This window comes from Protopterus annectens, chromosome 6.part0 (genome assembly GCF_019279795.1).
Source record: "Protopterus annectens isolate FY-2018-M chromosome 6.part0, PAN1.0, whole genome shotgun sequence".
In the NCBI taxonomy this organism is placed as follows: Eukaryota; Metazoa; Chordata; order Ceratodontiformes; family Protopteridae; genus Protopterus; species Protopterus annectens.
Window position 1 is genome coordinate 773,962,542 of NC_056737.1, and position 15,768 is coordinate 773,978,309.

Below are 15,768 nucleotides of genomic sequence, written 5' to 3' on the forward strand. Positions count from 1 at the left end.
CTAAACTTAGTAGCACAACACTGCATTATGCACTCTCGGATACAGACACCACACATTATAATAATATCTGCCCACAGTTATTCAAGAACTACATAACGGACCAATTCAGGACTAAACACATATGCTCTCATTCCTACTCCAAAAAAACACAATACTTTCTCACACTCCTCACCAAACTCCAACATCTGTATAACCATTTTAACTCCAGGCTCACCATAAGTGGGGATATCCACCCCAACACAGGCCCAAATCCATCCTGTCCAACTCAAACTGCTCCAACACAAATGTCAGAACATAACATCCCCACTTTCTTCATCCTTGGGCAAATCAACAACAGCAGCAAAACCAACCATCTTTTAATGCTAAATATTAATATGAGAAGTATGAAAAATAAAATACCTGAACTCCATGCCACAATAGCACATTACTCCCCAGACATAGTTGCTTTAACAGAAACCTGGCTAAATAAAAACCTAGCTAACAGAGAAGTTCTCCCTACCAGCTACAATATCATTAGACAAGACAGACCACTTCGTAAAGGGGGTGGAACTGCCTTACTGTACAAGTCAAACCTAACTGTCCGTCAATTACCAAACTCCTACCCCTCCCCCAATAATTGGGACATACTTATCTCACAACTTCAACTTCACCCTAAAAAGGTCATCACCACAATTGTGATCTGTATTCCACCTGGTAATACACCTGCTAGCCTTGAAGACTTCTTATCCTGGTGTTCTTCCACATACTCACAAGAAACCCTTATTCTGGGGGACTTCAACCTAGATTGGTTCACCTGTATATCAGAACCACCAAGTAATCTAATAAATCCCCATGGCTACCAGCAGCTAGTCCAAATTCCAACTAGATGTGATAAAAAATCTAAAAGGGAATCCATCCTTGACTGGGTCCTAACTAACAACCCCACATTGTACCCTCACACAGGCAGTCTCCCAGACACCTTAAGTGACCACAACATAATATACTTTATATGTAGTAGAACAAGCATATGCAAAACCACTAACTATATATCCACTAGAAACACAAAAAGCATTCTCTCCTGAGGTCCTCAACACTTTACTCTGTAACTGTGACTGGACCCCCTAAAAACCCTCCCACTTGACCAGGCTGTAGCATATTTCAACAAAACATTTCTACAACACCTAGACACTGTCGCTCCATTGCGCAAAATCAAGGTTAGAACCTCTACAAACCCCTGGCTCAGTAAAGAAACCAAACAAATCCTCAAGTCCAGATACACTGCCTGGCTTTACTATCAAAAAAACAAAGAAACGCAAAGCCTAACTAAGTACCAAGAACTGCGCAACCGTGCAAAGAAATGCATTAGGCTGGACAAAAAATCCTACTACACAACATTACAAACTAAATACCAACACAACCCGCAAAAAGTTTGGAAAAATGTAAACCAGCTACTAAAATCCACCCAAAAGGCTACCCCCAAACCAACCACCCCTGACAGTAAAGTTCCCATCGAAACACAATTCAACTCCCACTTTGTGAACTCAATTCTATCCTTAGTATCACAGGACAGTTCCTTTCTCACTATCCCCCCCAACACAAATAACACTAATACAAGCGTTACCCTCAAAACAGTTTCCACCACTTCAATCAAAAGCATGCTCTCCAAACTAAAAACCTCATCAACAACAGCCGACCTACTCCCCAGCTATTTCTTGAAACTCACAGCAGATGCTATTGCTATCCCAGTCTCCACTCTCATAAACAGATCAATTGTTGAAAACTATGTGCCCAAACTCTGTAAAATATCCTGTGTTACACCCATACATAAAGGCGGGACCTCCACTGAACTTAATAACTACAGACCCATTGCTTTACTCTCTCCCCTGGCCAAAATCCTAGAAAAATGCATCCATACCCAGATGCTAAACTATCTCCTAGACAGCAACATCCTGTCACCTACTCAGCATGGTTTCAGACCTGCCTATGGTACCACTACAGCCCTCCTATGCTTCACAGACACAGTAAACTGTCTCAACATGAAGGGCTACAAGTGTCAACTCTTTTTTGGATATGTCCAAAGCATTTGACACAGTCTCACACCAAATCCTGCTAAACAAACTAAACCAATATCATCTATCAAATTCCACTCTTACCTGGTTCCAAAGCTACTTAACTGACAGGTACCAAGCTGTGAAATGGGAAAATTCTCTCTCTCCTCAGCTGCCCATAACTATAGGAGTCCCACAGGGTTCTATCTTAGGACCACTACTATTCACAGTCTTCACAAATGACCTTCATACAGCATGCATCTATAATTCAGTATGCAGATGACACTACCTTAATCTGTGCAGCACAAAACATTCCCACCCTCCTGCAAACAACTCAGCTAGCATTCTCTGACATTGAAAACTACCTTACCAAAGCCCAACTTATCCTCAATCCAAAGAAAACTCAGCTTATGATTATAACCAGTTCTAACAAAAACACTAACAATCAATTCACTATCTACTCCACTAATGCTACTCCAATTGCTCCAGTGGCATAGGCTAAGCTATTGGGAATAACCATAGACTCCCACCTAAAATTTGATAGTCATCTCAACTTAACTATTAAAAAAGTACATGCCAAACTGGGGTCGCTCTACTGTATCAAACCATTTCTTACCAACAACATAAGATCAGCCATTGCTCACTCCCAACTTCTATCCACCCTACTCTATGCATCTTCCATTCTGACTAATCTCAACAAAACTGAACTAAGCAAAATGGAAGCCTGCTATAACAGAATTGCACGCTTTGCTGCTAATTGCTTATATAGAACTCATCACTGTACTGCTTTGAGACAGCTCCACTGGCTTGAACTGCCCAACCTCCTAACCTACAATCAGCTCTGCCTCTGTCATTCTAACTATTACCTCCCCAGTAAGTGTCCTGCCCTCAAAAACTTAGTACAACATCACTCAGCCAAAAGGCCTCTTAGATCATCAAGCAAACTACTACTAGAAGTCACCAACAGCTACAATAGCTTTGGAGATGCACTATATAGTAGTTCAGTGGCTAAAAAATGGAACTCTTTCCCTACAAGCATTCAAAACACATCATCCAAAGCCTCCTTTAAAGACCTCATCAGGCAACATCTCAAGGAAAGTTGACAGTGCCATGATTGCTCCCCAGGCTAGTGAAAGCGGATAACACATACATACAAAATCTAGAGCACTTGATAATAGTTTTCAATCTTACTCACAAACACTGGCTAATCTACAATGTATGTACTGTACCTGTGTACTATGTATGTATTCTACCTATGTTCCAAATTTCAGCTGTACACCACAAATCTATTAATTACCTTTATTTTTAAAATTAATATTTTTTTGTTTGTTCTCTCCACTGTAACTGTTTATGTGCCGCATACCACTGTAAAAACATGTCTCCTGTAATTTGTGTGTATACTGATCTTGTCTAAATAACTAAATGTTTCTGTAATTTTTCTTTGTGGAGCTTTTCTCCCTGGGCCTCTGCTGAAAAAGGGCCTTTTCGGCTCAGTCAGACACCCCCGGTTAACAAATGTAAAATAAAATAAAATAAATAAAATAAAAATATGTATGTCATGCTGAGAAGATTTAGATTTAGTTGTTTGTTGTTATGTGGAGTTATACTGTAGGGTTCAGTGTTGGCCATTTACTGTTTGGCATCTTATTCTGTGTCATTAAGCAAAACAAGTACATCTGATTTTGTCATATAGTAACTAGTTAGACAACATCATTAGTAACACTGGCTTACAATATTTTCTTTTAGAAATGTCATTTATGATGCATTATTATATTGTTTTAAGTGCCATATTATGCATTTAGTGAGTGGCGGAAGAATAGCCATAATTCTGTTACCATTTATGATATTCACTGTCAAGTGTTGTTGAATTTGTGAGTAACCTTGGAGTACTTATTATGTCTAAGTATTTTATGTAGCTCAACTGTGAAGGAGAAAAAGTGATATTTTAATTTTATTATATATCTGTTTTGTATAGCCCGTCATTCGGTACTACACTTTTCCTTGCTGTTACCTGAATAAACCAAGACTTTATAGCAAATGAATTAATGACATGATGTCACTTAGCTATTTTAAATAGCTACATTCCTTTTCGCTGTGTTCCGTCTTTAACTTAGATGTCATTTATTTTTTACCAGATAACTTATAAGCTGTCTTCTTGAGGCCACTCTCTCTCTGGAACAGTTAGAATCCTCTCACCTAAAAAACCCTATGGTAAATTATTACAGTTGCTAGGAAGTGGGATTTTTTTCTGGTGTATTGGTTACTTCTGGTTTGGAGTGATCTGCTGAATACTTGGGCTGCACTGGGAAGCACAATTAATCAAAGATTTATTCATTTATTTTGTGTGTGATGTGCTTCTTGCCCAGCTTTTAAACTCTATAGTAGTAAATAGTTTATACTTGTTCTGTGTGACTGTACATGCAGTACGCTGCTTTATGAACTTTGTTTTACTATGCCAGCAGTCGGTCTTGTTTGAGCTAAAGAAATTAAATTGGGGGGTTGGAATTCTAGAGATTTACAGTGGATGGAGTGCGTGTGGCAGTTCAAATGAACATACATTTTGTCAAGTGACGTGTTTCAGGCAGCAGGTTGAAAAGTATACAGTTCTCTTTTGGAAAGCGCAATACCCATTTCTGGTTCTTGTACCTTAGAAGCATGTTTGAAAACACTATTTTTTTTTGCAGATGAATGTAGTAAGTGTGAAGAAGTTGGCGGTATGCTCATTCTTCATCCTCTTTTTGTAAATTAAGGAGCAATCAATGCCAGTCAAACTAACTAACATCTTGTAGCCCATCATCAGGTAATAAAAAGTGTACTTCTTGTTTGTATGGACATTGCCTCTGCAGCTGACTTGTGAGTTAAAGATGTTAGGAAGTAGTTTTGGGTAGGTTGGGGTTGGGAAGACAAAAGATTAATAGTGGTTCCAGACTTTAAATGGCCCTCTTTCACAGGAGCATGTATTTTCCTTGTAGTCATGTTTGTTGAATCCCTTATCATTTGACTTCACACATCAAACTACAGTAATATTGAGTAGTGTTGCTATTGCTATGATTTTGTGGTCTTATGGTGGCTAGTTTGCTTTAGAGTAAATGCTGTTGAGGGTGTAGTGGAGATTCTTGCTTTTTTTGGCACTTTGAATGGCTAGTGTTATTCAGCTGTAGCATTTCTGCAGCAGTATGTTGCAGGGGGACCATGGTATTCATTAAAGATACTGCACAGAAGGTTAAATACATTCTGTGCATTAACTCTAGTACATTTCTGTGGACTACCTGTACTCAAATAACTGACACGCTGTACTCCCTGGGGGTGCACCACCACTGTCCTGTTTTTCTTGAAGGGTGCACAGGACACTCCTGAGCTTGGGGCTAGATGTATCTCCATGCAGCCTGAGAGCACCACATAGCACTAATAAGTAAGGCAGTTGATTTGCCATGTAGATACTGTGTCAGTGCTAGTATGATGATCATAGCTGTCTACTAAGCAACATACTAGTAGGGGAAAGGCATCCCTTCACCCATGGCTGTTAAACCTGTTATTTGTATACCATTGGAATGTTGTACATGAACTCAAAATTGCTACGCTTAGTGTAAGTTCACTGACAGGGCGCAGCTTGGAAGTGGATGACATGATGATATGGAGGAGGCTGGACATCCTATGTATCCAAGAGACGAGATGGAAGGGCAGTGCGGCAAAGACACTTGGCTTGGGATACAGACTCTACTACTCAGGAGGGGGACAGGCTAGAAGTGGTGTAAGAATTGTGGTGAGAGAGAGGCTTCAGAAGGCGGTGAGGGATATCATCTCAATTAATGACAGACTTATGGCAGTCAGACTCCAGTGTAATGACAGAGCAATATTCATAATCTCAGCCTATGCCCCCAGCAAAGTTGTGATAGTGAGGAAAAGAATGGATTCAGACAGCAGTTGCAGGACCTAGTGGATAAAGCAGGACAACATGAATTGGTGTTGATAATAGGTGACTTGAATGCACATATCGGGACAGACAGAACAGGATATGAGGACTGCCTGGGTCCACATGGGTGAGGCAACAGGAATAAAGATGGAGAAGCCATTCTAGACTTCTTTCTGGGAAATGGCTTGCTAGTAGCCAAGACATGGTTCAGAAAGAGACAATCACAAGAGCATGTACAAGAGTAGCCAACATGCAACTCAGGTAGACTTCCTCCTAGTAAGGAAAAGGCACTGGGGTACAATCCATGATTGCAAAGTCATCCCCAGTGAAACAATCAGCCTACAGCATAAACCACTAGTTGCCACAATCAGCTGCAAGCAATGGTCAGAGAAGGCTCTAAGGTCAACAAAGACCAGGCTGAAGACTTGGAAGTTGACTTGAGAGAAAATACAACAGTTCAAGAAATTACTCGGGGCTCTAGCACCCCAAGAAGAGGAGGAAATACGTGGAGATGAATAAGAATGGCAGCGCCTAAAACAGCATGTGTTAGGACTACAGAAAAGATATGTGGCCAAGCCAGGTGTGGAAATAAAGTACATAAGGAAAGCTGGTGGTGGAATGCAGAAGTTTAGGAAGAAGGGGGAGATAGAAAAGGCTGACCAGGCTAGGAAGGACTACTGGTTGGCTAACAAAGAAGCTAAGAAAGAAGTTACAGTAGCAAAGAATATGGCATCGGAGGCACTCTACCAACTTCTGGAAAGTGACTCAGTAAGTGGCACAAAGAAGCTATATCAGGTTGCAAGGCAAAGACAGAAAGATAAACAAGATAGTCAGACACCTTTCATAAGGGATGCCAGCAACAACCTGCTTACCAGTCTAGAGGACATCAAAGGCAGATGGAAGGAGTATTTCCAGCAGCTTCTGAATGAAGAAAACCCACAGAAGCTGTACTATCCCAGAAACAGCCTAAGATGAGAGAAGAAGTGGAGCCAGACCTAGAAGAAGTAACAACAGCACTAAGGAAAATGAAGTCAGCGAAAGCAGCAGGCTCAGATGAGGTCATAGCAAATATGATAAAGATGCTGGGTGAGATAGGGGAGAAATGGCTCCTGAGGGTACTATTAGCAGTGTGGAAAAAAAGGTGTATCCCAGATAACTGGAGAATAAGTATACTTGTGCCAGTGTACAAGTACAAAGGGGATATCCGCAACTTTGGGCAGTACAGAGGCATCAAACTCCTATCACATTGCATGAAAGTTCTGGAAAGGGTGATTGGTAAATGGATATGCAGATTAGTAGAATGTAAGATGGGAGATGAGCAGTTCAGATTCAGATCAGGATGCAGCACAATTGACCCGATGTTTGCAGTGAGACAGATACTTGGGAAGAAGCTAGAAATGCGGAGAGTCCAACTGGGCATTCCTGGACTTCGAGAAAGCATATAACAAGGTCCCAATAAAGCTGATCTGGGCAATACTGGTTTGATGTCCCAGAAACACTGGTAGAATTAGTGCAGACCATGTACAAGGACCAATGACTCAAGTACGAACAGTGTTCGGCCTCACAGAGGGGTTCCCCGTGGGAGTGGGTGTACATCAAGGTTCAGCTCTGAGCCCACTGCTGTTCATACTGGTCATGGACTACATTAGCAAACAGGTCGGAGGGGACTGATCAACAAAGTTGCTGTATGCAGACGATGTGGCATTACAGGCAGACTCTGAGCTAGAACTTCAGCAAAGGATAGGAAAATGGAATGCTAAACTGAAGGCACATGGGATAAAACTAAGCACAGATAAGACAGTGGTAATGGCAGCAAACTGAGGAAATCAGAAAAAGATGAGAATAGAGATAGAAGGGAAGATAGTGGAACAGGTAAACAGCTTCAAGTATCTGGGAGGGGCGGTTGAGGAGAAGGGAAATCTGAATGAAGAGGTCAAAGCTAGAATCAGAGGGGCTACAGCTAACTGGCATAGAGTGTCTGGTGTAGTCTATGACAGAAGAATGCCAAAGAAGCTGAAAAGTAAGGTGTACAAGACAGTAGTGCGACCAGTACTACTGTATGGTACAGAAGCCTGGGCAGTAAAGGCAGAACAGTTGAAGAAGCAAGAAGTGATGGAAATAAAGTGCCTGAGAAAGGTGGTAGGATGCATACTGTGGGACAGAAGAAGAAATGAGGACATAAGAGCAGAAGCCAAAGTAGATCCAATTACAGAAAAGATCTAAGAGAACAGATTACGGTGGTTTGGACATGTGCAGAAAAGAAGGAGACAATCCAGTGAGTAAGATTTGGACCAGACAGGAGGAAGCAAGAATGTCCAGCAAAGAGATGGATGAACTGTGTTAAAAAAGATCCGTGACAGTCAGTCATGAGTGTTGAAGAAGGCAGGAGTGTGGCACTGAATCGAGAGAGTTGGTGACAGTTAACACAACACCCTGACCCCATGTAGAAAAAATGGGAGAAAGGGGGATGATGATGATGATGATGATGAACTCCTCTGCAGAAGCACAGCTTGTTTCTGAATCTGGCTATGACAGTTGTTTTTGTTCTTCTTTCTGCTTTTCCCGGTTAGGGGTCGCCACAGCGGAACTCCAGTCCGCTAATGATTGGCAGTAGATTTTTTACAGGTGCCGAGGTGCCAGCTCGACGCCCAACCTTCAGCGAAGGCACACCCATTCTACACATGTCTTTCGAATGCCACTCGACCGTGAAGAGGACATGTAGACTCCACACAGAATGTGCTCCAGCTGAGAATCGAACGGGAGAACCTCTTGCTGTGAGGCAACAATGCTACCGCTGCACCACCGCTGCTATCTGGCTATGACAGTGGGAACAGTTTTTATCACTGTGATGTTTACCCTTTGTCCATGTTTGTGCAGCCATTCAATTACTTTATTCATTGGTTAATGTTTTTAAAAACATGTTTGGTTTAGTGTTAAATAATAACATAGGCTTCCTTCTGGGTACTTACTTGTGTTGGAACATTGGACAGCGATGTGCTGAAAGAAAAGTGCTCTCTTCTATTCAACATGGACCCTTTAGAACAAATGCTCATATGGTAAGAGGAAAAGCAATCTCCCTATAGACTGGAGTAGGTTATACTTGTTGCAGTAGTCCCACCTGCATATAAATCCTCAACCTCCCCACCAATACATGCATATATGTTTAAGATATACTGAAGAGGGTTTTGTTTGCCCAGTTGTTGAACCATTTTTATGACGCATATGTCAGAACTCCTTTTAAATGGATGTTTGTCATGCAGCTGTAGACCTTGGTTGGATGAATGCAAACTAGATGTTATATCCATGTGTGTGTATTTCTATAGCTGTATGTATATACATGCACACACACACATATTTATTTTTACTTTATTCTTCTTGGTTTTACTTGCTAGATTATATGAAAGGACATCTTATCATTTATGTGATAATACAAATGCATTTCACCAAAATGTAACTTAACTGAATGTGGCCAGGGTTTGCGCTTTTTTCCTGGCATGCAGTTTTACTAGAGATTATAACTACCATTCCATTTATGAATAATCGTGTAATAATGAAGGAGCAGCACTACTATTCCACTTGGCTCCATTTGTTCTTTCATCTGTATTACTTAACCTGTGTCTGAGTTATGGGGGATAAAAGGTCTGTTAGGACCTATTCATGTACCAAAATGGTTATCAAATACTAATTATATAAAATAAAACAAGCCTGATGTTATTTTTTTTTCCATTGTGGGGGATGTTTGCAGTGATCTCATTCCTGGTTAGAGTATCCAGATTGCCTCTTGTTGCTTTAAGTATTGTTTTTTCTGGCTATTTTAAAGGAGGCATTAGTGACCCCAATCATGAAGAAGTCTTCTCTTGACTCCAGTGGCTTGAATAGTTACAGTCAGTTCTTTAACCTTATGTATATTGGTATTTTTGTTGAGAGGGTTGTTTATTCACAACTTGATTCAGTCTTACAGGCATATCAAGGTCATCATCCATTCTAGTATGGATTCTGCAGTACGTAGTGGTGAGGAATTAGAGCTATCATTTTATCTTTTTTCTTTTTTCATCTCTCCATTATATTTGATATGATATATCACAGTGTAGTGTACTTTTGGACCATTTGTGAACATACTGTAGGACTTTGGGTACTGTTTAGGAGTCCTTTACCTCCTACCTCTCTGGATATATCCATCTGGTTTTGTTTGGCCTTAATACCTCAACTAGTTACCCATTACTGTAAATTGGGTGAGGTTTCAAGTCATCAATTATGTTTCCTTGAGTTACTACTACTTGGCAGTAGCTGTTTCAATTGAGATTCACTGCTGGTGCAGTTTCTGCTTGTGCACTGACAGTGATTCATAGGTTACGGGTTGTTTGATCATTGCATGTGTATGTGTGTGTGTGTGTGTGTGTGTGTGTGTGTGTGTGTGTGTGTGTGTGAGTGAGTGTATATATTTATATATATATATATATATATATATATATATATATATATATATATATAAATAATCTGAAAAGAGGGACTTGCTACCTTGCATTTTTTTTCCTAGGCTTGAAGCTTCAACCCATTTGTTTTCTCTGGTAACATTTTGACTAGTTTGGATTTGGTAAGATATAACAGAGTTATTACCCAGTTATTTTTGATGTCCCACAGGATTAAGCTTGGGATTCCGTTTTGGGTTTTTATATTTCTTTCTGCTGGGAGAATTTATAAGGAGAGAAGCCTTCAGTTATGCAGATTATATACCACTGTACCTTTCCTCAAGCCAAAACTATCTATAGCAGATTTCCTTAGTAAGATTCTAGAATGCATCCATAACTGGATAAATTAATCATCTGTTGCTCAACACCTCCAAGATAGTGCTCATGGTTATTCACACTACTTAAAGGACTGCAGGTGGTCCGGCTTTAACTCTCATCATTTTTTTTAGGTGGTAATAAGCTGAGTTAAATGTTTCAGTGTGGGTTTTGTTGACAGAGTTAATCCCGAGGGATTAAATACCATCTGGTGTTAAATTATCCTGTTTCCTGTTAAGGAACGTAGCATACATCAAACACCTTACCTTTCTATAAACTTTCCTATGGTTGTGCATGGCATGGTCTCATTTTGTCTTGACTACTGTGATTTCCTTTTCTTACAGCTCCATAACACTGAACTTGACTTGTTTACAGCTAGTGGAGAACTCCAAGGCCTCTTTACTTGCAGGTACTTCTAGTAACCTTCATGTTACTGTTGCTTTGTGGAGTCTGCATTGGTTATTTATTCAGCCTCAAATCACCTTTAAGGTTCTAGTGTTATGTATTTAGCCCTGCATAATTTGGGTTGTTCAGTCTAGGAGAGGCCTTTGGTCCATATATCCCTGTTGGGCCCTTGCCTTCTTTATCCTTTGGTCTGTTAGTGGTTCCTAAAGCACATTTGAACACATCTGGTGGTTGCTGTTTTTCCTGTCAACCACCCAATCTCTGGAATCTTCTTCCCCAGTGACTAAAGGAGCCCCCCCCCCCCCCCAAACTGGCTAGTTTCAAGAGATCCCCAAAAGCCTGACTTTTTTTCACTGGCCTACTGTGTTTTTGGTATGTTTTTTTTTACCTGTTGTTGTAGCCATTTTTTATTACCTTACTCTGCAGCAAAATATCTTGTGATATTTGCAAATTTATTTACCTACTGACTTACTAGTTTTTATGATAATGATGCTTAGGCCCAAGCAGCTTAATAAACCTGAATTTGATTTAACTCTGTGTGTGCAGAGGGCAAAGTTCCTTTCTTGGAAGTGTGTGGGGGACTTGATCCTGACAGAGCAAGGAAATCATACTTTTTTCAGTTAACTTGGCTTTTAGGAACTGTTTTTTGTTTAACTGACATGGAGACACATCTAAACCTGCTGTATGAGACAACAGTTGGTTGTTGTGAATAATTATAGCTACTATTCTTTATGTGCCATGTGTTACTTTGCATGTTACTGGGCTGTGTCTGAAGGGTCTGTCCTGGATCAGTCCACTTACCAACCAAACAACTGGCAGTAGCCATCTTGTATATGTGGTAGAAAGCTAAAAGAAGTAGTAACAAACTGAATTTTACTAATTTCTGTGGGGACTGACTTATCATTCATGGAAACCTAGTACCTACCCTCTTGCCTGATTGTCAAAAGTAAGCAATAAGGTACTATGTAAATTAGAGCAGTCATTCTGTAGACTTAATAGAGTGATGATCAATGATTGTGAAAGTAAAAGCAAAGATTAGAAAACATTAGTGCCTTGATGTTGTTTAACCTATCCAAGTTAGAATGCATTCTGAATTCAGGAGATTCTCAGAAGCAGTTTATATAATGATGATGCCAAGCAGTTGTTGCCTAGAGTTGTATATCATGTCACTAAATAATCTGTTACAAGAAGCTGATAGATTTTTTTTAACTTTATTTTATGACAGTTAGGGGTTCATAATGCATTATTGTTATAGCTGCAGATACACTCTCCTTTACAATGTATACATAAACTGATACTTCACCAGGTTAAGACTTTATAAAGAAAAAAATATTTTGCTGGACTATGGGGCAAATATTTACTTTTGACTGTTTAGACATCATTACTAGACACACTCTCATACCAAAAATTCTGACCTTTATCTTTAATTTGCATAGGTTTACTTACTGATTTGGATCGGACTAATGTGGCACCTGATTTATCTCTCACCTCTGACATTTCAGGTAAGAGTCACTAGTGACATGTCTCATAGCTTTTAGCAAGTGTCACATTCTTGGAATTCATTTTTTTTTTTGTCATAATATCTGCTATGTATTTCTAACATCAGCTCGTCTTAAACTGTTCTTCTAAACACGAACCAGATGACCATCTGTCTTTTTGTGTGTCAAATTTGAAAGGGAAAACCTTTAAAGTACACAATAAAAGTCAGTCTGTCATTTCCCTTTTGAGTTTATCCAATGCATTCAGTCTGCAGGTGCTGCATTCCAGAAAGCGAGAACTGCAGAGGAGTAATTCCATCTGTGGGATCAGGCTATGTGTTGGTTGCGAGTTCTGAACTACAATGGATGTCAAGCCTGTATTGTTCACTGCAGAATGAAAGTAGACTTATTTTTGCAGGTGGTTGAAATGTATTACTTGCATATGAACTTTGCAGCTGTTTTGTGTGTGGTTTTGTTTATTTTGGTTTTAACTTGCACATCTGAAGCTCAGGGGTTTGCTATGAAGCTTGTTTTTTTTTTTTTTCTTTAGTGTTACAAATGAATGTACTGTCCTGCAAAGTGAAAACCTGTGCTACCAAGGAAGCTAACTCTTGTGTAATTTATGTCAGTGAATAATCTTTTCCTAAATGAAATAAGTAAAATACAGAATAATAATGGGGTGTGTCCTTAGTATGATATATGCATACAAATGTTAAGATATTATGTAAAACCCAAAGTTTTATAAACTGAGGGATATGTATAAACCACATATTTCATTTGTATATACATGTTTGTGATACTTTTTCTTTAAAAAAAATGAGGCCTTTTGGACTGCATTTCTTCTCTGATCTCTGGTTTTGAACTAGCCATTTTTTCTTTTACCCCATACACTTTAATTGTAGGAGACACATCTTTTCAGGGTCATACAACACTTTTCAGAAACAATGAATGGTGAGTTAACTAAGCTGCAGTTCAGACTGAGCTACTAATGCATGCAGGCAGTTTTTTTCCAAGCATGTTTGCATTATAATATGCACATTATTACATAACAACACAGTTCTCTTAATGGTGGAAAGCATCCCATTATCATTTTCTTAATTATATTAACTTGATACACAGAAAAATCAAATAATGCTTTGTAGCCACAACCTAAAGGTTATCACTGAAAATTAACAATAATTTCTTTGTTTTGAAGCTTGTGCATCCTTAGATATGTGGCAAGAGCTATAATTCAATGCCTCTCTCTTTTCTTGTTTTATTGCTCCCACTGTCTGCTGATCATCAACCTCGTCTTGGCCAATTGGCCAATTTGTTCCCTATCACAGGGGCCCTTTATTCACTGTGTATTTCACCAAAACTAACAGAAATGGATTGCATCACTTTTTTAACAGAAACCTGACCTGAAAAGTCAGTGTATTATTCTGTGCTACCATAATCAAGGAACAGTGAGGGTTTCTAAGTAATATTTTCAGTGTGTTCCACTTACATAAGCAATGCTGTACTCCATTTTATCATTTTTTTGGTGGAGGTTCTTCCCTCTGCAGCATCCTATGGCCCTCTACCTAGTGCCCTGTGTCAGTCGTGGGTCTACCGACCACTTCCAAACCATCAGACTATCTCCAATAGCGCTGGAGCCGATATGGATCTCAAGGGTAGTCCTGGGAATCTGTTCGTCCACATCCGCCAAGGAGGGTGGTGGTACTTGTGACCAACCCGTTACTTCCTCCCTTCTTTGGTCACCATGGTAATATCTGAGTAGCAATCATGCAATGAGGATGTGTGGCATATCGCCTCGCCTCTGCAGTAGCTCAGCCTTGTCCACCACCCTTTCCCCTTTTTGGACTACCCTTCCCAATGGCGATGTCCACAGCCTCCACCAGGGATCATCGAAGGAGATGCCAACAGAGCTGCCCTTCCCACCAGAAGTGTTAATACCCATCCTCCCTTCCCTGCCAATCAATCTGCCACCTGAGCTGCTAATCGAACCTGAGTAAGACTGGCTGTAGTCAGAGCTTTATCCCTCTACACCACATGAGTGACTCTTTTTACCAGTGTTTTGAAGCTGTGCTCTGAACCTGTATTTTGCTTAATTTTAGAGTTCAGCTGTGGTAATTATGTTATTCAAGTCTAGTCCTTGTTACTGACTGATACAGATTCTTCAAAATGAGTTTACTGGCTGATTTATGGTGAAACTGCTATGAACACCACAAGCTATATATACTCAATCAAGATAGCACAGCACTTCGGTGTCAGTAATTACAGTTAAAACTCCTACACTGATTCAGATGTCACTGGGGGAACAACACACAATAATTATGCATGTTTAGGAACCCTCTGACTCCATACAGATCCCAAAGTGATTAATTATTGATTCCTGTAAGCATCAGCCTTCAACAGTTTCAATGATGGAACTGATACTGAGACAGCTGGGTCAAAGCAGGACTGAAACTGATGAAACTGCAAGGTTTTGATTACAAGACTTCTTCCTGGAAATATTTTAGTTATGTTTGGCAGTCCACAAAATCAGCGGCTGCGTCCTAACTGTGAATTTCTTTAGTGCAGATGCAGGCCTCATTTAGTCCCTTAGTAGAATCTGTTCAGGTAAGTCCTTCAGTAGCAGTCTTAGTCTAGGAGGGAGGGAGAAAAATGTTTCTTCTTCTGAGGAAGAAGAAGGAGAAGAGCTTTGTTTCAGTCATTTATACCATCGAGTTGTCTCAGACTAGAATGTTGATATGTCTTCCCAGACTTTGGATTTCTCTCCAGAGGTATTACTTTTGGGACAACTGAATTTAATGGGGGAATCTTTTGATTAGTCTTCGTCTGGAAGGTGTAATCTGAGCTGTGTGACTGAGCTCTGCTAAATTACTGGATTGTGTCTTGCTTACACTGAATTTGACCCTTACCAGACTGCACAAATCAAGAAAAGTGATTATTTAAATTCTTTGCCATTCATACTGCAATGAAAGCTGTCTTAAATGATTTTACCGTGTGTGTGGGTCTATTTTTTTAAAGACTGTACTATTACCTTTGCTAATTTGTGACACTCTGACTTGCCAAATATTTGGGGGCCTCTTAGAACCCATCTGTGATTGTTATCTTACAGAAGGTAACCTTACTACTGTTTTGGGTGTTGAAACTACTGCTGACTCTATTTTATTTTC

The 15,768-nt window shown here is 39.9% G+C and overlaps 1 protein-coding gene across 1 annotated transcript in view; it reads left to right on the plus strand.

Moving 5' to 3' along the window:
- KIAA0586 (KIAA0586 ortholog) overlaps positions 1-15,768 on the plus strand; it is a 4,394,667-nt gene that overhangs the window by 4,334,305 nt on the left and 44,594 nt on the right. The window contains exon 30 of the mRNA XM_044074450.1: positions 12,566-12,631. Within this exon, the coding sequence (XP_043930385.1) occupies positions 12,566-12,631 (66 nt within the window). The remainder of the gene's footprint in view (positions 1-12,565; positions 12,632-15,768) is intronic.